Source organism: Lissotriton vulgaris, chromosome 11 (assembly GCF_964263255.1).
Source record: "Lissotriton vulgaris chromosome 11, aLisVul1.2, whole genome shotgun sequence".
NCBI lineage: Eukaryota > Metazoa > Chordata > Amphibia > Caudata > Salamandridae > Lissotriton > Lissotriton vulgaris.
In genome coordinates, this window is record NC_141699.1 from 359,491,089 (window position 1) to 359,518,585 (window position 27,497).

At 45.2% G+C, this 27,497-nt stretch overlaps 2 protein-coding genes across 2 annotated transcripts in view; one reads left to right on the forward strand and one right to left on the reverse strand.

Moving 5' to 3' along the window:
• The window catches only part of ITPRIPL1 (ITPRIP like 1), a 62,726-nt gene extending 48,754 nt beyond the window's left edge, over positions 1–13,972 (reverse strand). The window contains exon 1 of the mRNA XM_086944752.1: positions 13,621–13,972. The gene's annotated coding sequence lies outside the window, so the exon portion shown is untranslated. The remainder of the gene's footprint in view (positions 1–13,620) is intronic.
• Positions 13,973–14,758: 786 nt separating this feature from the next.
• The window catches only part of NCAPH (non-SMC condensin I complex subunit H), a 379,053-nt gene continuing 366,314 nt past the window's right edge, over positions 14,759–27,497 (forward strand). The window contains exon 1 of the mRNA XM_086943336.1: positions 14,759–14,888. Within this exon, the coding sequence (XP_086799462.1) occupies positions 14,837–14,888 (52 nt within the window). The 5' untranslated portion in view covers positions 14,759–14,836. The remainder of the gene's footprint in view (positions 14,889–27,497) is intronic.

Consider the following 27,497-nt stretch of genomic DNA (forward strand, 5'->3'; position numbering starts at 1 on the left):
CAAAGAGCTTAATTATTCTTCTAGCTAGACCCCTTCCTGAGATACAGCATTAGGATTTTATTCTATACTCAGGTTTTCGACATAGCACAGCTAGACCTGCCATGGTGATAAATAGCTTTTGGGTGCTAGTCACTGTTAGGACATCCTAACATTAGATTTCTACATGGTCTACTTTGAAATACCAGGCATCCTGTATTTTGGGCTACAAGGCATATATAGGGGTGATTTAATATTTAAAAGGGAGGTTTTGAGCTCTCAAATGTTTTTTTAACAGGTCTAATTGCAATACAGTCAGGCTACAACGGTAGGCATGAAGTCATGTCTTACACTGTAACTATAGTCCAGCAACCCCAAAATATTTTCCCTACTAATGACAGAGGAATCCAGAAACATATGTGTAGAGATATGACAGTAAGATAAAGCAATAGCTGATTAATACTTTGATGAACTTTGAACTGAGTGCAAAATATTGTTCGACCATGATGCAAGGGGGTAATGGCGCTCAGACGTGTAAGCAGTGTGCTCTTACCCCACCCCCACATTCACTGTTTAAAAAGGACCCTGTGAGCTGCCAAGCTCTGGAGCCCCTGCGTGCCCGGAGTGAGATTGTGCCTGAGAAAGTTGTGTGGCAGGACATCCAGCAACCCTAAAACATTTTCTCTAATGATGACAGAGGAATCCAGAAAAACATGTGTCTTGAGATACGACATAAAGATATGGCAACAGCTGATTAATACTTTGATGAACTTTGAACTGAGCGTTAAATATTATACTACATCGACCAGGATCGAAATGGGTAATGGCGCGGAGATGAGCAAGAATTGTTCTCTTACCCCCCCATTCACTGTTTAAAAGGGCTCCCGGGAGTCATAAAGCTGACAAGCTTTGGAGACCCTGTGAGCCTGGAGTGGGACTGTGCCTGAGAAAATTGTGTGGCAGCATGTTCAGCAACCCCAAAATATTTTTTCTACTGATGACGGAGGAATCCAGAAAGATGTATCTAGAGATACAACATAAAGATACAGCAATAGCCGATTATTACTTAGATGAACTTTAAACTGAGGTCAAAATATTGTACATCAAGCAACATGCAAAAACGTAATGGTGCTGAAACGGGTAAGCAGTGTGCTCCTAACCCCCGTTTCACTGTTTAAAAAGGCTCCAGTGAGCCGCCAAGGTGACAGGCTTTGGAGCCCCTGCGTGCCAAGAGTGGAATTGTGCCTGTTTTTGTGTGTGTATGCTATGAGAAAATTGCGTGGCAGCATTTCCAGCAACCCCAAAATATTTTCTCTACTGATGACAGAGGAATCCAGAAACATATGTGTAGAGATATGACAGTAAGATAAAGCAATAGCTGATTAATACTTTGATGAACTTTGAACTGAGTGCAAAATATTGTTCGACCATGATGCAAGGGGGTAATGGCGCTCAGACGTGTAAGCAGTGTGCTCTTACCCCACCCCCACATTCACTGTTTAAAAAGGACCCTGTGAGCTGCCAAGCTCTGGAGCCCCTGCGTGCCCGGAGTGAGATTGTGCCTGAGAAAGTTGTGTGGCAGGACATCCAGCAACCCTAAAACATTTTCTCTAATGATGACAGAGGAATCCAGAAAAACATGTGTCTTGAGATACGACATAAAGATACGGCAACAGCTGATTAATACTTTGATGAACTTTGAACTGAGCGTTAAATATTATACTACATCGACCAGGATCGAAATGGGTAATGGCGCGGAGATGAGCAAGAATTGTTCTCTTACCCCCCCATTCACTGTTTAAAAGGGCTCCCGGGAGTCATAAAGCTGACGAGCTTTGGAGACCCTGTGAGCCTGGAGTGGGACTGTGCCTGAGAAAATTGTGTGGCAGCATGTTCAGCAACCCCAAAATATTTTTTCTACTGATGACGGAGGAATCCAGAAAGATGTATCTAGAGATACAACATAAAGATACAGCAATAGCCGAATATTACTTAGATGAACTTTAAACTGAGGTCAAAATATTGTACATCGAGCAAGATGCAAAAACGTAATGGTGCTGAAACGGGTAAGCAGTGTGCTCCTAACCCCTGTTTCACTGTTTAAAAAGGCTCCAGTGAGCCGCCAAGGTGACAGGCTTTGGAGCCCCTGCGTGCCAAGAGTGGAATTGTGCCTGTTTTTGTGTGTGTATGCTATGAGAAAATTGCGTGGCCGCATTTCCAGCAACCCCAAAATATTTTCTCTACTGATGACGGAGGCATCCACGAATACATGTCGAAAGATATGACATAAAGATACGGCAACAGCTGATTAATACTTTGATGAACTTTGAACTGAGGGCTAAATATTGTATTACATTGACTAAGATGCAAAGGGGTAATGGCGCGGAGACCTGTAAGCAGTGTGCTCTTACCCCGCTTTCGCCGTTTAAAAAGGCTCCCATGAGCCACCAAGCTGGCTGACAAGCTTTGGATCTTCTGCATGCCCGGAGTGGGATTGTGCCTGAGAAAATTGAGTGGCAGCATGTCCAGCAACCCCAAAATATTTTCTCTACTGATGACGGAGGAATCCAGAAACATACGTCTAGTGATTCGGCATAAAGATACACCAATAGCTGATTAATGCTTGGATGAACTTTGAACTGAGTGTGAAATGTACTATATCCACTAAGATGCAAAGGGTTAATGGGGCCGAGACGTGTAAGCATTGTGCTCTTATCCCCCTTTCACTGTTTAAAAAGGCTCCCGTGAACCGACAAGATTTGGAGACCCTGCATATCCGGAGTGGGATTGTGCCCAAGAACATATATCTTCTCTACTCGTCACGGAGGAATCCTGAAACATGTGTCTAGAGATACGACAGTAGCAGATTAATACTTTGATTAACTTTAAACTGAGGGCTGAATATTGTACTACTTCGACCCAGATGCAAAGAGGTAATGGGCACAGTGACATGTAAGCAGTCTGCTCTTAACCCTCTTTCCCTGTCAAAAAAGGTTAATCTGAGCTGCCACGCTGTCAGGGGGTCCCGTGCTCAGCCCCGGCAGGGCTACCTGATTGTCCGTCTCCTCAACAGGCGGATTACTACGGGCCCTTTAAGGACAGCCTGTGTGCTCGAGAGGACGGCTTCGCATCTGGACCACCTGACTTTGCGGGCCTATCAGGAACGTCCTCTTACCATATGAGAGGAGACCAGGAAGACGCTGGTTGTCCGTCGTGGGAGGAAGAACTGAAACGCCAGGAGGACCACGCGACCAGGAGAACGGGGAGTACCGGGAAGGCGGAATCCTTGGACGTGGACGACACCAGGAGCAGAGAAGGTGCCGGACCGATACCCGAGGAGGAGTGGACGGAGGTAGCTGTAAAGCCAGGAGGCCAACGACACCGTGTATCGCCCAGCCACGCGAAGGAGGACGCGTGGCTCTCCCAGGTGCGTGCTCGTTTGGGTTCTTTATTAAATTTCAAGAAAGGGGGGTCGGGATAGGAAACCGAGTTATCACCGGGGCACTTTGTTTAGCCGAGTCAAACACAGAGCACTGAATGTGGTGGTGGTTGTTCCTTTCTCCCTCACCCCCTCCCTGTTTCCGAGCATTTTAGTAAGTCGGAGCACGACTCTAAAAGCCACATATTCTTCTTTTCCTTTTCATGTGCTGGAGACTCCCGGACCTTGACCCAAGACGTGCCCCAGGAAGTACCCCAGGAAGTACCCCAGGAAGTGTCCCGAGGACAACGACCTTGCGACTGCTCTTGTATATCACATCACGGACTTTGTGTTGGTGTTTTACAAACTATAACCCCAATAAATTAGAGAAACAGTCGCCCTCTAGTCTTGGCTCCTTCCATTCTTGTAACCGAAAGGTGACAAGTGGCGAGCCAGCCAGGAGACATTCCGTCTGAAATAAACAAGATGGAGACCTTACTAACCCAGTTAAGTGAAGGCCAGTCCAAGCTAGAGTGGGCAATTAATCGGTCTAACGAGCAAGCGGACAGTGATAGAGCCACGTTCACCGCGTCTATACAGACACAGGCAGATCACCTTACAAAATTATCGGAGGGTCAAACTCAATTGCTGGCAGTATTGGGTCAAAGCAGAGCTGCACACCCACCAGGGGCAGTGGTGCCGCTCCAGAAATACACTCCAGGAGACGATCCCGTTTCATTTTTTTTGAATTTCGAAAGGGCAGCCCGAGCTAGTGCATGGCCGGGTGAGAGATGGCCCTTTTATTTAGCACCTCTCCTTACGGGAGAAGCCCAGGCAGCTTATCAGTTAGCAAACAAGGATGGAACTGCAGCTTACGGACATGTGAAACAAATCATCCTTGATAGATTGGGAGTCGATGATGAGACTCATCGGTTAAAGTTTCGACAAGAAAGAGGAACTCCCACTGATGCTCCCAAAACTCTTTTTTACAAACTGAAAGACGCTGCCGATAGGTGGTTAAAGCCACAGGAAGGAAATATCGAAAATGTAATGAATAAAATCTATTTGGAACAATTTCTTGAAGCACTGCCCTATGGAACCCAAAGGTGGCTGCGGCAGCATGCAGGTTTGACCCTGGAACACGCTATTGAAATGGCGAATTCCTATGCGAGAGCTCAAACTAGGCCCGTTTTTCGCGAAACCGAAAAACCTGTTGTGAATAAAAACTTTGTAAAACCAGAGAAAAAAACGTACAAACCGACAAATGAGCCTCCGCCCATAAAGCCTAAACCGTTGAAGCCTGAACCACCGGTCTTTACGAGTCCTCAGTGTTATGAATGCGGCGAGTGGGGACATATTGCCAAATACTGTCGGAAAAAAAGAGAGAAGGAGGAAGAGCCCATGGAAGTGGGGTATGCTCCGCGTGCTCTCTTATATGCACAAGAGACTGGTCCCGCATTTTATGTAAGTGTCTTGGTAGACGGTAAGAAAACCCGTGCCCTGCTAGATTCAGGGTGTCGCCATTCGGTAATACGGAAAGACACTCTGAACAGTTCCTCTTTGCTATTGAACCGTAGTGTACGGATAAAGTGTGTGCATGGAGATATCCGTACTTATTCCCTAGCTAGAGTCATGATTACAACAGAAAAGGGAACCCAGGTACAGTGTGAAGTAGGAATCCTTCCTAATCTCCCCGAACCGCTTATTATAGGCACAGATAATAAGTGGTTTTCTACTTTGATGGCAGAAGTTTTAGAGAAGCAAGGTAGAAGCGGGGTTAGTGAAGGTCTGTTAGCCGAAGAACCTTGGTCCACTGATACTAGTTTTCGGGCTGCACAGTTGAATGATGCCTCCTTGGCAACTGCTTGGAAAAACGCGCAGGACAATAAGAATCAGAACACTCTTACTTATCCTTGTTTTGTAGAACAAAATGGTCTTCTGTACAGGATAGGGCAGAGTCAGGCTACCCCACAACTAATCGTCCCTACCATGTTCCGTGAGCAAGTAATGTTTTATGCTCATGCACATCTGTTAGCAGGTCATTCGGGGGCCGAAAAGACCACTAATTCAATAGTTGAGCATTTCTATTGGCCCGGGGTGTATGCACAAGTGAAGAAATACTGTCAAGAATGCCAGATCTGTCAGAAAAGGAACCCGTACATTCCCCCTAAGGTACCCCTTGTTCCACTTCCAATCATTGGTAAGCCCTTTGAAAGGATAGGATTAGACATCATAGGACCCTTACCGAAATCACACCGAGGTTACCAATATGTTATGGTAATAGTTGATTATGCTACTCGTTATCCTGAGGCGTTCCCATTACGAGCCGCCACTACTAGTGCCATTTCACAAAAATTGGTAGAGTTGTTCACACGGATGGGGTTTCCTAAAGAACTTCTAACAGACCAGGGGACACCATTCGTGTCTCGCCTCATGAAACAGGTCTGTACTATCCTCAATATCAAACATCTTCGTACATCGGTATACCACCCACAAACCGATGGTCTGGTAGAACGCTACAATGGGTTAATCAAAACCACTCTGAAAAAGCTTTTGACCGGAGATGGTAAACAGTGGGACCAACTTCTACCATTGGCTTTATATGTGTTAAGAAGCCAGTACCAAAGTAGTTTAGGGACCACCCCCTTCGAGTTACTGTTTGGCAGGAAACCCCGTACGTTGCTCGAAATAACCAGGGACAGTTGGGAAAAAACTAGCTCTAAAGACGCTGAAGAGTTGTTGGATTACTCCCAGCAGTTGAAGTCCCGGTTGCACAAGTTGAGGACTCTGTCTTATGAAACTCTAGAAAAAGCGCAAGACAAACAAAAGACCTTTTATGATAAAGGCAAAAAGTGGAGAGAGTTGGACGTTGGAGACTGGGTTTTGGTCCTGCTTCCTACATCAACTCACAAACTTAGGAAGGAATGGCAAGGACCTTTTCAGATAATGAAGAAAATAGGCAGGACAACGTATAAGTTGCAGATATCTCCTTCCCGAACACAGATTTACCACATTAATCTGTTGAAAAAGTGGTTAGGTGCCCCGCCTAAATCTCATGTGACTGTATCCCTCGCAACCCCACCTGTTCATACCATCGAACATGCAGTGGTAAATCCTGACCTTACTGAGTCTAAGAAAAAAGGATTGCAGGAGTTAATGCTAAAACACCAGGCTATATTCTCGGATCAGCCAGGTAGAACCACTTTGGCTGAACACCATATTCCGACAGCCCCGGGGGTAGTAGTAAAACAGAAACCCTATAGGGTCCCCGAAGCAAGGAGATCAGTGATAAAAGAGGAGGTACAGAAAATGTTGGAAGCCGGGATCATTGTACCCTCCAAAAGTAACTGGTCTTCCCCAGTGGTTTTGGTGCCAAAGCCTGACGGAAGCAAGAGGTTTTGCATTGACTTTAGGGCAGTGAACAAGGTGTCCAAACAAGACGGGTATCCATTGCCTAGGGTAGATGAATTGATAGAGCGCCTTGGGGAGGCTCAATACATAACAACTATTGACCTCACCAAAGGTTATTGGCAGGTGCCTCTTTCTCCTAAAGATCAGGAAAAGACAGCGTTCACCACCCCTGATGGTCTCTTTCATTTCACTGTCTTACCCTTTGGACTTCATGGGGCCCCTGCTACGTTCCAACGTCTTATGGACACAGTATTGGCCCCCTATGGACATTTTGCGGCTGCATACATTGATGACATCGTTATCCATAGTCCTGATTGGCAGACTCATTTACAACACTTGAGTCAAATCCTAATGGCTTTAGAAAAGGCAGGGCTCCATATTAATGCCAAAAAGTCACGCTTTGCCTTTTCCCAAGTGAAGTACCTTGGTTACATGCTAGGTAACGGCCAGTTGTTTCCTCAACAAGAAAAGGTTAAAGCCATCCAACAACAGGAATTTCCTCGTAATAGACGTGACCTCCGAGCTTTCCTTGGGTTAGTTGGTTACTACAGACGGTTTATACCTCATTTTGCCACAATGTCTGCTCCTTTGACCGATATGTTGAAAAAGACTGCCTCTTCTGTTCCATTCAAGCAACCTTCCTCTCAGGCTCAGGCAGCTTTTCGGGCATTGAAGGATGTTCTTTCCTCAGCTCCAGTCTTAATCACTCCTGACTTCGACAAACCCTTCTATTTGCAAACAGATGCTTCTGGGGTGGGTCTGGGGGCTGTATTGTCTCAATTAGATCAGGATGGTAGGGAGCGCCCGATACTGTATTTGAGCAGGAAACTTTTCCCCAGAGAATCGGTGTATCCCACCATTGAGAAGGAGTGCCTTGCTGTCAAGTGGAGCATTGAAAAGCTTCATTATTATCTGGACGGTAGGCGCTTTACACTGTACTCTGACCATGCCCCTTTACAGTGGCTCCAGCGAAACAAGGGACGAAATGAGCGCATTCTTCGTTGGTTTTTGTCTCTGCAACCGTATGACTTTGAAGTTTGTCACCGACAGGGTACGGCTCAAACGAATGCTGACTATTTGTCTCGCTATCCACTTTCCCCCGAACGGGAAAAGTCTGGGGGAGGGGTTTGTCAGGGGGTCCCGTGCTCAGCCCCGGCAGGGCTACCTGATTGTCCGTCTCCTCAACAGGCGGATTACTACGGGCCCTTTAAGGACAGCCTGTGTGCTCGAGAGGACGGCTTCGCATCTGGACCACCTGACTTTGCGGGCCTATCAGGAACGTCCTCTTACCATATGAGAGGAGACCAGGAAGACGCTGGTTGTCCGTCGTGGGAGGAAGAACTGAAACGCCAGGAGGACCACGCGACCAGGAGAACGGGGAGTACCGGGAAGGCGGAATCCTTGGACGTGGACGACACCAGGAGCAGAGAAGGTGCCGGACCGATACCCGAGGAGGAGTGGACGGAGGTAGCTGTAAAGCCAGGAGGCCAACGACACCGTGTATCGCCCAGCCACGCGAAGGAGGACGCGTGGCTCTCCCAGGTGCGTGCTCGTTTGGGTTCTTTATTAAATTTCAAGAAAGGGGGGTCGGGATAGGAAACCGAGTTATCACCGGGGCACTTTGTTTAGCCGAGTCAAACACAGAGCACTGAATGTGGTGGTGGTTGTTCCTTTCTCCCTCACCCCCTCCCTGTTTCCGAGCATTTTAGTAAGTCGGAGCACGACTCTAAAAGCCACATATTCTTCTTTTCCTTTTCATGTGCTGGAGACTCCCGGACCTTGACCCAAGACGTGCCCCAGGAAGTACCCCAGGAAGTGTCCCGAGGACAACGACCTTGCGACTGCTCTTGTATATCACATCACGGACTTTGTGTTGGTGTTTTACAAACTATAACCCCAATAAATTAGAGAAACAGTCGCCCTCTAGTCTTGGCTCCTTCCATTCTTGTAACCGAAAGGTGACACACGCTGATGAGCTTTGGAGCCCCTGCGTGCCCGGAGTGGGATTTTGACTGAGAAAATTGTGTGGCAGCATGTCCAGCAACCCCAAAATATTTTCTCTACTGATGACAGAGGAATCCAGAAACACATGTTTAGAGGTATGACATAAAGATGCAGCAATAGTTGAATAATGCTTTGATTAATTTTGAACTGAGCGCAAAATATTGTACTAGATCAACCGAGATGCAAAGGAGCAATGGTGCTGAGACGTGTAAGCAGTCTGCCCTTACCTCCTTTTCACTGTTTAAAAAGGCGCCTACGAGCCGCTAAGCTGACAAGTTTTGGAGCTCCAGCGAGCCCAGAGTGTGATTGTCCCTGAGAAATTTACGTCTAACAAAGCAAACACAAGGATATGATGGACAGAGTGCTGGAACTTTTCAGACTCCCCCCCCCAGTCACAGATCTGGGGTGAATCCATTATCGTTCTTTAGCTCACTTCACCACCCCAGTTTAGACCCAGCCATACGCAAATCACTCAACCCTGTTCCTCATGGGAACAGTCCAGCCCGAACCGTCAAGCCAGGACTTCCCTGGACGGGAAACAAGCATCCTGGGGCCAGTTTCAGGGTAACACTGCTCATAAGCCAGACTAGCTTGATTCCAATGGCAAAGTGAGCAAGAAACCCATGTCTGGGCATACCCTGCCAACTTAGGGCAAACAAAGCAAACACAAGAAGATGATGGACGGATTGCTGAAACTTTTCAGACACTCACCCACAGTCACAGATATGGGTTGAATCCATCATGGTTCTTTATCTCAATTCGCCTCCCAAGTTCATACCCAGCCATATGCACATCAGTCTTGACCCTGTTCCTCATGAGAACAGTCCAGCCCAAACTGCCAAGCCAGGTCTTCCCTAGACCAGAAACAAGCATCCTGGGAATGGTTTCAGGGTAACACCCCTCATCAGCCAGGCTAGCCTGAATCCAGTGGCAGCATGTCCAGCAACCCCAAAATATTTTCTCCACTGATGACGGAGGAATCCAGAAACATGTGTCTAGAGATACGACCTAAAGATACGGCAATAGATGATTAATATTTTGATGAACTTAGAACTGAGCACGAGATTTTGTACTACATCGACCAAGATGCAAAGAGGTAATAGTGTTGAAACGTGTAAGCAGTGTGCTTTCACTACCTCTTTTAGTTGGCCTAGATCTGGTTCCTTGATAACAGCTGCGGTTACAGGCTCTGGGGTAGTCTGAGCCACTCATGCGCATCTGTAATCAGTGTCTCCAAACATAGCATGCCTGGTAGAGTGAGTTTTAGCGCATATGCTCCTGCTTTCATTTCTAGTGTGCTCTATTCTTGAGATTTATGAGCTTGCAGAAACTAAGTGGTTTTTCTTTAGGGGAAAAGGGCTAAGACAGATTTGCAATACAAGACTAATTTTGAGGTGCAACATTCTTTGAACTCTTTATTAGCATTGTTAGTTATTCATTTTTCCTGATTGCTGTTTGAAAATGGGGAAGCATCACAGAAAATCCAGACATACGGACTACTCGTTCACAAGGCAGACTCAGCTGTAAAGAAAGCATATGCAGGGGTTAATCTTGCAATGAGAGCTGGAATCTATGGGGCATACACCAGTCAAATCAATGCTTTCGGAGTTTATGGAGCTACTGAAGGTGGTACAAGGGAAGGTGTTCTCCTTTTGTTAAAAATCTCGAAAAGCAGGCTGAATTTCTGTTGAATATAGCATTTGGTGTAATTAGAGCAGCAGCCTTGTAAGGAGCAAATATAGTAGTAAGAAGAGACTGGCATTTGGTTTTTGCACAGAAAAATGAAGTGCTACGCATGCCTTTTTAAGGTGCAAAGCTGTGTAGCAGAGAGTTGGATGAAAAGCTTCACAGAATTTTAAAAAGAAACGATTGTCATCTTTTAGGCAAGGAAGGTCTCAGACATCTGTCTCCTCTTCCTATGGGTGGTGCAAATCAAAGACATCCTTTGGAAAAATCTCATAGACAATATAATCAAGGAAAAAGGCAGAAAGTAAAGTCTTTTCAATCTCGGTCGGAGAATAAGGGCAAATGTTTATGGGGGGAAATTACCGAGGTCCTGACTCTGCCAAAATGGGTTAGGCTGGCCAGTTGGAGGAAGGACTGTAAACTTCCTAGTTGCAAGAACTAGAGAAGGGCTACAAAATAAAGTTCCTCCAGAGACTGGGACCATTAATATTTGAAATCCTTTCTGCATACAGAAGTTAAAAATCACTAAGATCATTACTCAGCAAGAAAGCTATAACAGAGGTTCTGAAAGATCAACAAGGGAAATGGTCCTACTTGAGAATTTTTCTAGTCCAAAAGTGGCCGGAGGCTTTAGTCTTGCGACAGACTTAAAGAATTTGAACAAGTGGATAAAGAATATAATTAACAAAATGGAGACAATTCAAAAGATAATTGCTACGATTTCTTCAGGGTATTTCATGATGACAACTGATCTAATGGAAACATACTTTCATATCCCCATTTCAAAAATATCTACGAATCTGCATTTTCAGGGCTCCTTATTTCCTCCAGCTGTTGCCATTTGGATCAAATCTGCCCAGAGAGTCGTTACAAAAATGATGGCTCCTCTTGTAGCTTCACTACATCTTCAAGGTCTAAAAATATTCCTGTATCTGAGCGACTAGCTTTTGGTAGCCAAAACAAAAGGAAGAATCTATAAAGGGAGTGCAAATCATGGAGAACTACCTGAAAGCCCATGCTCTTGTTCTGAACTATACAAAGTGTCAACTACTCCCATCTCAAGAATTTTTGTAGAAGCTCTGTTCGACACAATCAAAGGAATGGTATGGTCTTTGTTCCATAAAGCAAAGGTGAGAGAATGACACAGAATTTAAGACATTTGCTGAGACAAGAAAAAGCAAGACTGAGGAAGAAAGTTCATGGACACCTGGCTTCTTGTGTTTTTCTACTTCCTTGGGCAAAACTACATATGGCCTTTAGTAGCTTATCTTCTAAAGTTCTAGATGCCATTGTCGACGGAGTATGAAAAGAAAATTCCAGTAACAAAACAAATTTCATCACAGTTTCTGCTGAGGTTCAGGAAGTCTTTCTTGAACAAGGGGTTTCTGCTGAAACCAAATCCTCCCCATCTTTGGCCAAAGGATGCCAGACTAGCAAGATGGGAAGCAACCTGGAAACTCACAAAGCTCAAGAGAGATGAACTATGATGGAGAAACTGCAGTCTTCGAACTGGAGGGAGCTTTCAGTGACTGGAAAGCTCTAAAGACATTTCAGGGCATTCTAAATCACCATCATGTTCACAACTGAGATGGACAATCGGGTGGCAATAGCTTACAATAACAGACAAGGAGTATTGAAAGGATCTTTCTTGAATTTGGTAGCAGTGAAGTATGAATCTTGTGCTGAGAAGTTGCTGCTGCCATTGTTGGCCAAGTATATAAAGGGAAAGGACAATGTCAAAGTGGATTCCTTGCGTCAAAATTAAGAACATCTAGGGATCCGTGTCTATAAAAAAGGACAATCATGGAGTTACGTCACGAATTCGGAGATACAGGATTGGATCAGTTTGCATCTCTTAACAAAGCACATCTAGAGGCCTTGTGCACAGTTTCCAACTCAAAGAACAGTGGGGGTTGGGGGGGTAGATGCACTAGTAACTCATTGGCCTCAGAAGCGCCTCTATGCATTTTCTCCCTTCTCTCTAATCCCCAGACTGCTACTGATTCAGAGGGAGATGGCAGAAGCAGCAGTTAGTGGTGGTAGTTCCTTATTGGACAAGGAGATCACCCCTCCCCTCCTGTCAATGTCTCACTTGCTTCCCTGGAACATTCTTTTCTTTTTCCCCTAGAGAACCAGGGATCTCTTCTTCCAGGGTACTTTAATCTTTTGGTTTGGAAGTTGAAACAGATAGCTAAACAAGTACCAGAACATTTAGCAGCTGTAATTTAGCAGTCTAGACGCCCCTCTATCAGCATTTTCTAGACATTAGAAATATTTCCAGAAATGGTACCTGGAAAGACTCAGTTCTTCTATAAATTGTGAGATTGGTGTGGTAGTACAATTTCTGTTAGTTTCAACAAGGGCTTACTAGTTGCAACTTTTCGAGCTCAGTAGGCACGATTAGAGCCTATAGAGAACCTGTAGGAGGATTTCAAGGTCATGGGAATCTAGGATTTAGCTTTCTTATCTCTTTGGCCAGATTAGCTTTGACATTACCCCTAAGTAATAACTTGAATGAGGATGTAGGGATGATGCTACAGTCACCTACTGGAAATCATCATCCTTATTCCGTAGCCGCCTAGTCAGTCGTTACTGACCTCCCTCCAAACCCTAGAGGTTCTGGTCTCAGAGTGTTTCCTGGTTTTTGTTCCTGTAGTGAGCGGAGTTCACCTCATAAGTAATGATTGTGATGAGGATGCTCAACAGCCTCAGGACAATGAATACTGGTAACTGGAGCATTCCTTAAGCTGTCCAGGCAGTTCCACTCTACTATTATTGGCTACTGGACTGATACTTAAATATCTCTAAAGAGTCTAGGATGAGGTATGACTCTAAAAAGTTAAAGAATTATTGCCCTGCATTTCGTTCCAATCACAGTCTCTGGACCTCACAGTGATCCCTATTGTAACGTGACCTCTGTAAAATAGTACATCACAAAGTTTCAAAGTATTTAAGTTGTGAGATAAAGGTTGTTGAACAGCAGCCTAGCGACAGAGTGCCGTTTCCTGTCACCCGACAATCATAACTAAAATCTAGGATGACAATGAAAGGAGTGCGGGCTTTAATTTCCTTTGAAAACACTGAAAAATTGTAATTTGCGAAAATGAGATAAAATTCGACCTTACCTAGCTGATGCGGAGTCTGGCCCGCTCTGTGATTACTGAGTGTCTTGGCTGCTCGTAACCTCAAGCCACACACAGCACGGCCACAATAGTGACTCCGTTAGTGACATCACAGAGGTGCACCATCAGGGCCATGATTTGTGAAGGGAAAGTTAGTCTCAGGACAGACCGCAGTCTGGGATGAGCAGAGCTACTGTCATTCACGAGGAAGGAATAGTATTGAGGTGGGGGTTCTGCGGATGAGGTATGTTTTATGACACACGACCTCATCCATGGCACATCTACCCCAACACTGTAGGTCGCTTTGAGCATGCAATGTGACAAATGTGGCCTTTAGTTGTCGCTTTCACGGCTCACTCCCAGTTCTAACCCTCCCTATAGTTTATACAATCTCACTTCCTCTTTCTTACGCTTTAGATGCATCATTTTGAAACTTAACCACACGGTGCCGATGAGTTGAAAATCACGTGTCCTACTCTCCTTGTTTTTCAAATATTACTGTTTACACTTACTTGCGGATTTTCGAAAACACAAAGCTAGCACCCTGAATTCCCTACCCGATTACATCAGTGAATTATCTAAACAAGCCTCAGCTAGTCAGTCCCGCTCCACACCGGCTTCCTCAAATGTACCAACTCCATCGATTGTCTTCTAATTTAGTGTTGTAACACTATAAATCACAACATTTAGCCAAGTATATTTTAAATTATCTTAAAATGTGATTTCAATTGCACCATTTTAAATGCAGTGTTTGGTCCGAATAGAAAAGCTTAGGAGAGCCAACTGCCGGGATCGGGAAACCGATGATGCTTAGTTCAGATGCTGCTTGATAAAACCATGAAAAAGTAGGTGCGCATATATGAGCCATTTTTTCCTGAAAAACGTAAGCATGCTGCGATTCTAAACCCGCTGCTTGCCGGTACATCGGAGCTCAGGACCAGATAATTCAAGAGTAGGGTAATGGCAAACCACCACTTCTGTCATGCGCAAGCGCAACACATTTTGTTTACACTACTGTGTTGGTCTCTTCTCTCTTTCCATAACTCTGTCACTGCTGCGTGTCAGTTGTAGGACGAACAAAGATGGCCGTAGTAAGCTTTCCACCTTACGAGCACGCATGCGCATATTCTGTGTGTTCATACGACGGACCGTTAACACGCCTTCGTAGTACATCCTTCCTTCTGCGCTTGCGTAGCTGAAGCCCGCACAAATTTTGAAAATGGTAGACAGGAAGAAAAGAGGGCGAGGTGCAAACTCGGAGTCTTATTCAGGTACGGGGCCGGGAGTGGGAAAGAACCACTAAGGTTTAGGGGAGGGATTCGCAGATACCCGTGCGAAAGCTGGGGATGATTTTTGCAGAGACCTTGGAGTGGGGGCACCACGGGACCAAGAGACAAGTACATGGTGCGAGTTGAATAGAAGTACATTGGCATTGGGATACTCAGGACTTGACAGTTTCTCCGGAAGAACAGAAGTCTGACTCCAGGCCATACTTTGATAGGAAGAAGCTGCCGGACTAGAGGTTGGGATAGAGACGATGAATGCACGGGGCTGGCTAGCACAGAGAAACCTGATTCCAAAAGACTGGGAAGCGCCTAATGCTTGAGGACAGTCTTTTACAGTACAGTTATCTGGGGGCCCTATAGAAGATGGGGAGGGTACATTGCAGTTTTATTCTTATAATTGCGTGTGTCATGTTTGCTGGCAGTGTTCTCACATGTGACTGTCCCTGACGAGCACAGAAGCTGGTGTAATGCCGATAGCCCCCCCCCCCCCCCCGCTCGTATTGAGGTACCTTTTTGTTAACATAAGGAATCGTACATATGACATGTTTTGTAATCTGGGTATTATTAGATGCACTTTCCAATAATCTTTTACGCAAGTTATTTTCTGGAGCTATTTCAGATAGAAACACCACCAACCTTTAATATTAACAAAAATTACATAAGCATTTTTTTCTCGTGATAAATTCAGAGATCTGTAGTGTTGTGTTTACAGTTAAAGCATCCACAAGGAGATGATGGACGGAGTGCTGAAACTTTTCAGACACTCGCCCCTGCGACAGCGGTACTCCAAAAATAAATTCTAACTCAACTTCAGGGATTTGGTGAAAGAATCAAGAGTCCTACTATAACATTGGCGGGGTGTCTAGATCTAATTAACTATTTATTATTTACACTTATAGTTTAAAACGATTTACCATGGTTTTCATTAAACACCATTTTATTCAGACACACCACCATAGTGGCAATGGATCTGCTGGAACGAAAATCAGGCGTAGGAAAATACAAGACCAGCTTTTAATTCTCCATTTATTTAATTTTTATTCAAAGCAAACTTTAGTATGTCTGACATTTAGGCATTTATTAATTCTTTATTCAGTAAAAATCTTTAATTTTAGTTAAAAAATGATAATTTATGTAAGAGCTCAGAAAATAGACATTTATTTCAGAAATTAATGTTAAGTTTAGCAAAGGACAGTTCCAATTTCATTCTCTCCTAACATCCCTAGCTATCTCCATCATCTTATCCTAACAGTCCTGCAAAGAAAACAAAGATTTAGAAAAGTTCTTACATCCAGGAATCAATCTTCAGTCCGGCAGCATCTCCAGAGGAAATCGAAAGGAGCGATGCCTCTAAGCAAAATCGGGGGTTTTTATACACTAATTTCCTAACTTAATCTATCTAAAAAGTATCTAACATCACCAATTCGGGTTCTGATTGGACAAATTTGGGGTAGATGAGCGTCCTCATCATTACAGCATCATTTTCACAATGAATCAGCAGAAAAATAAAGGGACTTTGTTCAGGACAGTCCGTGGCCTAGTCACTTCCTTCACTTGCAACTTAGGACTTTTTCCCAGGATCAGAACATTTGAACGTCCATGTTTGGCACTCATCCTAGGATCTGGGGCAAGGTAGCCATGAACTTCCCATCTGAGCACAGGCAGCTCATTCGCGCTTGCAGGCTTTGGATGCACATGCGCAGTCTAACATTAGCTCGTAGTTCATCAGAACGGCCATTTTCTCAGTGGGTCTCAGAGGCCACTTTTGGAACTATCGTAGAAACAAACACAAATTCATGTTAAATATGGAACTTAAGCCCTTCTGTTTACCTCCCACCCTACTAATGTTTCCCCATTAGTTGTTATCTAGCAAATAAGCCACATAAATGCGCTTTAAACTTACATATCCGACGATTTTCTGGCACAAAAACGTGTACAATAAGCATATTTAAACTGCATTATATATATATTTAAGCTATGCATTATTTCACATCACAATTGCAACACAAATTAGTTAATTTTACTGCATCATGCAGGCAAGATTAGTATGCCATTAATAAATATTAACGTTATGGAACATTGATTTCGAGAGGGGTGCACAAAATTTTGTTTTACCACCTCGCTCCATCACCCCCAGTCACAGATCTAGGTTGAATCCATCGTCCTTCTTTAGCTCACTTCGCCACCACAGTTTAGACACAGCTATATGCAAATCATTCTTGACCCTGTGCCTCATGGGAACAGACCAGCCTGAACTGTCAAGCCATGTCTTCCCGGGACCAGAAACGAGCATCGTGGGGCCGGTTTCAGGGTAAGACTCCTCATCGCGCAATAAGAACAAACCACACACCAATAATTTACTTAGCATAGAAGGTCACTTTATTAATCCAGGTAACAGAAAAATAGTTTCCCCTGGAAATAAACATTGTTGAATAATTCACCACATTGTCATTAAGCATTAAACGTTTGATAGAAAACCCAAAAATTCCCAACAATACTTTTTCAGCAAAAATATCCCATGAAATGTACAATCCCAATCAAGCTTTCCAACCCCCAAAAAACCCCACCCATAAAGATTCAGAGAAAGCAAAGTTTAATCTGGGTTAGAAGAGCACCGAAGATTTTCGGACCAAAATTCAGCCAACAAGTCTCGCAATTCCATTAAATAGTATGCTTGACCCATTTGGGACAAGTGAACCCCATCCTCCCGAAACAGATGATATTTAACACCTGTGATATAATCATGAGACAGAATCTTAATGCCCATTGCCAAACAAAAAAGTTTCATTTCTCTATTAAGCTTTCTGCGAGCCCTTTCCAATGCAGTGTTAGTACGAGCTCCCTTCCGGTGGTGCCTATAAATAAATTCTGTCCAAACCAGTGCTGTGCCTATCCAGTTATTCTTGATCAGAGCTAAGTCCAATTAAATTTTCTTTAAAAGTGATAAACCATACAATTTCACAAGATCCTTCTCCCCCAAATGATTAATTAGTAAATCTGGAAAACCTTTTGCCAATGACAACCTAGAAAGCATGGAAAATAGATCCTCCCATTTCATACCACCTTTCCCTTCCCATAAGACTTAATGACTTTTACTAGGCAAACCAAGCGCTCTGCCTTAGATCTGTTGTTCTGCGAAAATGGCTGACCATTTGACAAAAGAATGGCCTACTATCCACGTACGTTTCTTTGTTGATAATGGACTTTTAACACCACCTAGACAGAAAAAATAAATTAACTTGGAATTAAGTAAAACAAAATAATTGTGTTATTATTTCCTCACATAACGGGTACAACAATCCAACTTCTATCTGCCAATTCTTTTAATGTCATCCCAATCTGAACGCTTCAGTAGCTGCCTACGAAAAGAGTGAGTACCAAAACGTAAAGCATCCTTTCCCAACAATATCGGAGCTTTTCTCCAAACAGCCAATAAATGTGCACTAGTAATCCTGCTCCCATTATGATGAGTGAAGATGGCCCCATGTTGAAAATCATCCAAAAGTGTGAATACCTCCCATTCCCTTAAAGGACAGCAGTCTTGTACACCACTACTGTTTAATTGAATCCATGTGCCTTTACCCAGCTGGTCAGTTTTGGACCTTCTCAAAAGAATCCTGAGCTTCCCTCCTTGCACCTGAACCTCCTCTGTCTGAATACCCCTTTGATCCCGCACACCCAGCAATTCAGAAACTCTAAAAGCGCCAAAAACCAACCAAATCATGCAAAGTCTGAAACGCGAAATCTCCCACCCGTCATAGCAGCAAACTGGTAATTGGACTAAAAGTTGCTGTAACAGGAAAAAAGTAACTGGTTCGCATAGAGGCAAGGACATAGAACGTTCCCTCCCCAAACCCTTCAACACACGTTGAGCAAAACATCCCAAACCAAATCTTGCCCCCACCACAACTGACTATAAAAAGAAATACCAGCTAGTTTACCCAAAATGGTTGTATGTGACAATCCTTTATTAATTAAATACAGAACAAACTGTAAAAGAAAACCTTTGTTACCCACTGAAGATTGATCAAGACCTTGTAACTTAGCATAACTTAAAAATTCCATCCGGGCCTGCCGGTAACTGCGTCTGGTAGAAGGGGCTATTAAATTCTCAACCAAATCAACGATTCTCATTCCCCCTGTGGAAGGTGAGCCCAATTTACTATCGATGCCCAGGCGGCTGGCGCAAGACGCCTCTTAGTTCCCATTCTGAATAATTACCAAATAGACGGGCGCTGGAAGCAGGAATCACAAGAACAGGATTTATTACTCATGAGGAGAGCCCGTCATTTCGGACACGAAACACAGTGTCTTTCGGGAGGTGCTCTAACAAGTTCTCTGAGACATCGCCTTTTATACCTTACAAAACATTCCTTATTACAATAACGACATTGTGAAACAAGGAAAAGACATCCCTGTAATCCTCGTGTCAATCCTACCCCACATATATCCACAATAGAGGCCCTTAACCTGCTGATAAGAGGAGGGGGCAATCACGCAGCTGAGTGTTCCGCCGATTCTTAGAATGTGTGCGCCTGATCGTACCCCAGGGGGTGGGGAGGCCAGGATCAATAGTGGGTCCTTTGAAGAGGAGTGACTCCATACGATAAGGGGCAGTAAACAGTATCCCCCGGCTTAGGCGATGGCTTCGGACCTGTGTGGACAGTCAATCGCGGAGGGAGGGTTTACCAACAGAGGGGTTATTCATGAAAGGAAAGGAGGTGTTGGTCAGGCGCGGCCATGACTCCCAAGGACAGGGTCATGCGGACCTGTGCATGTGAGGGAGGGGGCAGCCAGGGTGTGCGGAGGGAGAGGGTCATTTGAGAGTGGGGGGGGGGGGTGTGTTCAAATGCGCGCAGGAGGGAAGCCGGGGCTTTCAATGAGCGGGCAAAGAGGCCATGGTGCCTAAAATGGCTGTCAGGTACATGCGGGCATGGGCCTTTACTGGCGGAGTGATGCGGTCAACGTCTCACGACATTCGTGGTGTGTACAGGGAGGGGAATGGGAAAAGACAAATGAACGCCGCTTATGTACATCAATTTTGTGAATTTCCACACCCCAGCACCCAGATGTTTTGCGGGATTGGAGTTTGGACGCTGTCCGCCCCCGGTGCCAAGCTGCGGAATTTCTGCCAATTGAAGCGAGACAGTGCATCCGCTATTGAGTTATTAACACCCGAATATGTCTAGCTCTAAAAAAATTTAATCTAAGACTCTGTAACATAAAAAACTGCAAAAGACGCAGTACCCACACATCTTTTGCCTTTTGATTAATTATTAGCTCAACAACAGTCATATTATCAGAATGAAAGAGAACATTTCTGTCTTTAAATTCCTCACCCCATATGAACAAGGCCCTCATGAGAGGAAACAATTCAAGAAACGCTATACTACAACCTTGTATAAGCCAATGAGGAAGCCATTTTTCCGCACACCAGTGGCCTTCCCAAAAAAGGCCAAAACCATGTGCTTCAGAGGCATCTGAGAAAATCTGACACTGCCAAACAGTCTTATCTTCGATGAAAAATAGGGAGGCGCCATTAAAATCACTCAAAAAGTGCAACCAGATCATGATAGCTTTAGTGAGTCTAATCCGATGGTGCGGGAGGAATGCTCCTGACATAGCCATCCCCAAATGCCTACAAAATGTTCTGCCCGCACGGACCACCCGGCAAGCGAAGTTTAATTAGCCCAACAAACGTTTTATCTGCCTGAGTTCCATTTTTTTCTTTGTCAATAATTTCCAACAAAAAGGATATGACTTCAATCGCCTTAACCGCTGGCAACTGAGCCATCATCTCCTCTGTGTCAATTTCTATACCCAAAAAAGTAAGTTTGGTACATGGGCCTTCTGTTTTCTCCGGAGTCAGCGGAACACCGTACTCCTCAGCCATCTCTTGAAATATGAGTAAAAGTCTATGACACTGGTCTGAATGTGCCTTACCAATGAAAAGGAAAACGTCTAAATAGTGACACATCTGCCTGTGACCAGTTCTCTCTGAAAAGCACCATTGCAAAAAAGCACTAAACAGTTCAAACATAGCACAGAACACTGAACAACCCATTGGAAGGACTCTGTCGATGTAAAAAGCATCATTGAAAAACATGCCTAGAAGCTCAGTGCGATGGGTAGTAAGCGAAAAGCTGACTGAATGTCACACTTTGCCAGCTGAGTACCATACCCGACCCCACATATCATCCGTAAGGCATCATCAACAGACGTATACGACACATAAGAATCTGAAGGGAAAATTAAATCATTAATAGAACAGCCCTCCGGCCACGACAAATGATGAATAAGTCTAAATTCACCAGCCACTTTTTTAGGAACTAAACCCAACGGGGATACTATCAATGTCTGCAGGGGACACTGCCCAAAAGGACCTGCTGTTCTGCCCGCTTTCAACTCCACATCTAGCTTTTCCTGAACCACTTGCGGCAATTCTTTGGCATATTTCAAATTGTCAGACCATCTTTTGTAACGTGGACCTTGGTATCCTAACTTAAAACCCCAATAAAGTTTAGAGGCAGAGTCTGAATCAGGGTACCCTTCTAACCATGGTATAATGACGGATAACTTAATTGGCATATGAGCCCTTTGGTATAAACTGTGGAAAAGAACCCCTGCCTCTTGGTGATTTCCCTAGGTCACCGAACCTGTGATTGGCAAAACATTGGATGATGGCATGTTTCCCTCCACACTGTGAACATTTGTGTTTGAACCTACAAAACTGCCTGAAGCATGATCCCCGATTAAAGTTCCAACAGGATCCTGTAATTGGTAGTTGCACTCTACCCAAGCCCCCCGCCCCAAGCTGGGCGGGGCGAGGCAGTAAGGGCCGGTAAGTAATTGGAAGACCACTTGCGGTATGCGTCGTTGCAGGCGGTTGAGTAGAGTACATCCACTGAAGCCAAAGTTCCTGGTCCACCTCCCCCCCCCCCCCCCCCCCCAAGATTTGTCGTGAAACATACTGACTCTAGCCCTGAATTCCTCATCATAGCTGAGCCATGCGAAACCACCAAATTGTAAGTGAGCTTTGCGAATAATATCCATGTATTTAAACATGGCCACGGCCCTGTCTTGATGTCTCTCACAGTAAACACTGGCATAGATTAAAAATGCGGCTGTCCAGTTTTCAATATTCTTTGGGACTCTGGGACGTCTAGCAGGCTCCCATTCTTCCTCTTTGGACCCTTTCTTAGCTTGAATGTTCCCATGTAAGAGTTTGAAAACATCAACAAATTCGTGATCCCAAATTCTCCTCTTTGGTTTTTCTGTCAAATGTGTCCCCAGAGGCATAGCCAAACCCATGTAAGGTAGTGTCTTATGACTGGAACCAATGCCCACCGAATCCTGATCCAAATTTGATTTAGGTACCTCCGGAACCTGTTTATCAGTATGTGACACTTTATTTGACTCAGATAAAATCGTACTAACTTGTAACAAATCTGATATTTTCGCCCCCACCTCCCCTGCTCCCAAACCCGTAACGTCATTGACAGATGCATCACCAACCCCCACAGAACGTGTGTTGTGCTTGCCCGCTAAAGGTCGTGGCCAAGAGGACCACCACTGAGGGCTACCTGTGTTAATTGAGCAGCAGGCTTTTGGAACTCCCTTGGATCGTCATGACTTTGACCAAGAAGCCGTTTTTGCCCCGCCGAATTGTCCGCTCTTGACTTCTGTAAAAAACTATAAGAATCATTTGACCCCGAAACCCTTTGTGACAAAGTCCGCTCCTGACCCATAGCTCTTGAAACAACATTCGAGGTATTATCAAGAAACTCTGCATCCATATTCTCTGTTACCATAACATGACCAGGATTGTCCTCGGGTAAATTCAAAAAAGTATGGCTACTACTCTGCATTTCCCCATCCCCGACCCCCACCATCATAGAAATCCCAATTGCTCACAGATCGCTGCTCAGAATGCCTGGCCATAACCGAAAAATCCGCACTTGATCCGCCTTGCTTACCAACAACCTTACCCAAAGCCGCAAACTGCTCCGCATTAATAAACCTGGAAACCCTAGGTGCCATATCTGGCCCGAAGGCGATACAAACTTACCCAAATCCCACACCTGGGCTGAGCGAGGAGCTGCTGATGAGGAAGGAGTGGAATGCTCCACCCAAACCCATTGACCGCGTTGAGGTGATAACTCAGAGTCAAACGAAATAGTGAGCAATGAGGAGGAGAGCGAGATTCCGGAAAGAGAGATTTAAACCGTGAAGAATAAACACTAGGATCTGTTTGTGAAGAAGAACGCGCATTGTGAAACGGAATGTCAACATAATTTTGGAACTCTTGAACATCATCCCCCATGACTGTCTCAATGAAATCACCTTTTTAAGTGGCCATAGAGTCTTGTAAATATAAACTATTATTATCTCCAGGAGTGCCTCTAGGCACTGGCGACAAAATAATTCCTGAAACATGACCATCCACTTCTGAACCCACAACCTGACCACTATTATTACCAGAAACGCTGCTGAAATCGTGTGACATACCTTGTAAATCAATGTCTTCCACCCCACTGTCACTGGAGTAATCAACAAGAGCAGCAGAGCGTCCCTCCAGAGAAACCTGAGGTGCAATATTAATAACGTGTGTGTCCTGGGCTCGATAGGGTTGGAGAGTGAGGAGGGGACTGTGTGGAAGAGATGGAGTCATAGACTTTAAAGTAAGTTTTAAGGGAAGGTTTTATTTTTATATAGGACTTCCGCCTTCTGCTCGTAATTCTCTCTCTGGCAGAGGCAGCCGGGTCGATGGGTGGTTTTCTTATGGACTCCAGCGTTTCTCACTCAGGTGGCCGCTTGTCTCGCAGATTCCGGGGCAGTCACCGAAAGAAAAGGAGAAAGAGGACGGATTTAGTGGAAGGATAGGGACTCTGAAAGATAAGGACCGGGAGTGAGGGTAACCAGTGCTCTCAGTGAATTTCTACAGCCGTAGTGCGAAGTGCTCGTGCAGGGAATAGGGGAGTTGAGGACTATACACAAGGCTGTTATCTACACTGTACAGGTTACTCGGCAGGCGGTTTCCTACGACCCACCCAGCCCCGTACCTGTTGGAGCCACGCTCCTCCTGTGGGAGCGTGGCGGGGCGACTTGTGGGAACAGTGGCCTCCTGGCTTCTCCGACTCCTTCCTGGTCTGCAGGGCTCTTTCGACACTCTCCTCTTCGGTCTTCCTCTCTTCTCCGATGTAGCAAACTCCTTTCTCCTCCGTGGAAACGCCGTCCGTTTCTTCCTGGGTCCTCCCTTCTTTTGACGTCGTGACGCTTGTGGAGGGTGTGTCTACGTGCGTTGTATACTCCCACTTAAAGGGATCCGTCACTTCCTCGTCCTGCCACCAGCGGTCCTTGTCTTGTACTGCCCACGCATCCCGCGGGCCGCTCAGGCTGCTGAAAGAAGGGAAGTAGGTGAAAGCGGGGTGGCTGACCACCAGTCCATGTCGGGGGACTGTACCCCCATTGGAGAACCCACCCCGTCACAGTGTGCGTTCATTGAATAGAGCCTTCCTTTTAGGCACCGTGCCACTTAACAGTGCTCTTTTTCCAGTGTTATGAGAAGCCGGTAACAGAAAAACTCCCTTGTCCCCTTTAACATAACCCTTCCCTCTCCCACTGCTTAGTCGAGTCAGGGAAGCTGGAAGGCTCACAGAGGCAGCTCCACCCCTTCCACACCTCCCGCACGCGATGCAGAGAGCGCCCTTAACTGACCTGATCCCCCGTCAGAAAGGGAAGCACCGCGTGTAGACTGGAGCCTGCCACCACCAGCATGACGCGTAGAACGGCCTCTGTGAGGGAGACGCTGCCGCACTGAGTCAACCCGTTCATTCTCTGCCTCGGATCAGCAACGTGAAGGTAGGCACACCGCCACAGACTCTGAGACCCCCTGCGCTGCAACGCGATTCGGGCATCTCCCCGCCGCAGCCAGCACACTTGGGATCAAAAGATCCTCACGGCCCGCTTCATAAATGACACGAAGCGTGCCTTTAACTGATGATTACTCCGCCATTGCAACAAAGAAAAACTTGACCGAAACCATGAGGAGAAAACACCAAGGCTGCAGGTCAATTCAGAACAGCCTCCAATTCTCCTCCGCGCAATAACTGTCCCGCCAACCGTCACCTGCATATAATACTCCCCAAACCCTGCCCCTTTTCTTGACAGAAAATCGCCACGCACTGTGTGGATCTTTCCACTGTGCGAACAGCCCCAGGGGGACACCGGCTCACGCCACGGTTCCCCTGGGTTCCCATCAGCCAGGCTAGCTTGAATCCAGTGGCAAAGTGACCAAGGGACCCATATCTAGACATACCCTGCCAACTTAGGGTGAACAAATCAAACCCACAGAGATAATGGATGGAGCGCTGAAACCTTTCAGACACCTGCCACCAGTCACACATCTTGGTTGAAAACATCATTATTCTTTTGCTCACTCCGCCACCCCAGTTTAGACCCAGCCATATGCAAATCAGTCTTAACACTGCCTCATTTAAATTGCAATTTGTAAGATTATTTAAAATTGATTTATAACTCTACTGAAATCAAAACACTGTACATAGTGTTTCATTTGTAAACAGATATTTTTACATTTTCTTTTGTAGTTCAAAAGATATAAACACATACAGATATCTAAATAGTCTTCTGAAATATTGTTAAAAAAACTCCTAAAAAATGTAAATGCCTTAAAACAGACTTGCTCACTTGGAAGGTTCTTGAGAAGTTTTCATTTATTGTCTGTTTAAAAAAAATTATAACACATTTTATTGAATTTCTATGGTACAGTCTGGGCTGCAGACCTGTATATACATATTGAAAAAAATAATGATTCTGATGTACCAAGCATGTATACATTATTAACCGCAAAACTTGCATATATAACAAAATAAACTTTGTGCATACAGATCCAATACAGTGCATCTTAGGAAATTCAGCTGAGTACATGTATGGGCAATGATGTAGTATAGTGTATGTTGTGCTGTGGTCAGGGGAACGTGGAAAGAATCTCCCATCGGGGTCTGAGAGAGAAGCCGGGGAGGTATGTCTATACCCCCGATATGTTGCCCATCAGGCCCATATTTTCCTGTGTTTCTGGGGGCTGCCTCGTGCTTGGAACACCGCAATCTCTGCTCCCATGTATCTGCCTAGGTCTTTTCTCCATTTCCCCAGTGCCGGGGGAGAAGCCCCCTTCCATAACTGGGCGATGTCGCGCTTAGCAATAGTGAGGGCCTGGAAGAGCTGGTGCTGTTTATACCGGTCCCCCCCTCCCCCAAACCCCCCCCCACCCATGCCGTCAGTGCTATGTAGTAGAAATCGTTTTGGGTCATATGGGAGATCCCATGATAATACCCTGCCCAGACAGGTTGAGACTTTGCACCAGAAGGGCTGTAAAGCTGTGCAGCTCCAGACTGTATGTATAAATGTTCCCTCTTCCCTTTCGCAAAGTAAACACTGGGGGGATTGGATGACACCCATCCTCCAGAGACAGTCGTTTATAGTATACACGGTGTATGTAGTTACATTGGATGAGGCGGTATCGAGAAGGCACAGCCACTCCCCGGGGGCTAGCTAAGGCTTCAGCCTAGTCGTCATCGGTTAAGTCTGGTATGTTGTCCTTTCTCACCCTTTTAGTCTTATGTAATGTTGTTCTGGTGTGTGTCTTTAAAGTCTGATACATCTGATTCATCTGACTGATTTAATGTGCACCCAGGTCTCCCATGAGGAGGTGCCCCTCGAGGAGGTGGAACTCCGGCAGGGTGTCCATGGAGAGAATCGTGGGGTTAAGAGTGTGGTGCAATTGGAGGAATTTATAAAACTGCGTCTTATGCAACTGAAATTCTACCTGTCACTGGTGGAAAGACTTTAGTGCAGTGCCCTGCATAACATCCCCCATTTATGGAATCCCGTTAGAGCCGCCACCTGGCGTAAATGGGTGCTGTGCCACAGGGGAATCGCTCGGGTCAGGCGGCCACGCCAACCCATCTGTCCAACCGTGTACCTCCAGAGCCCAACCACTGTTCTGCTGGCATGAGGTGGGAAGTCTAGGCTCTGTGCGCTATAATAGCCGAAGGAGAGGGACACCCTCCATCGCCGTATGCTCCAATGCAAACGCCAGGTCAGTTAGTGAGCTATACCCCATTCATTTATGATTAATAAATGGGAGGCTGTGTAATAGAAATATACACCCGTGACTGCAAGTCTGTAGTGCCACCCCACCATTCCATAGCAATTTATTATGGATGACGTTTATTTGTGCAAACCAGGATCGTGGTATGTGATATGGAAAGTTATGCAGCCGGTATAGTACTCTAGGTAAAGAGACCAATTTAAAAATTGCTGACTTGTGTGTTTTAATATTAAGATTGTTGATTATCTTCTAGAGTCCATTAAAGATGGACAGACATGTAACCAGTGCAATAGATTTTGAGTTCCTACTTGGCAGAGATTACAGATGGAGAGGCGTTTGAAGAGTTACCCTCCTATCACACTGTCAATTTAAGAGGAAGGTTACAGATTTGAAGAATTGTTGTTAATCATCGTACAATGTGGGTAGTGTGATAAAAGGTAGAGCTGGACCTGGCTTAGTTAAGA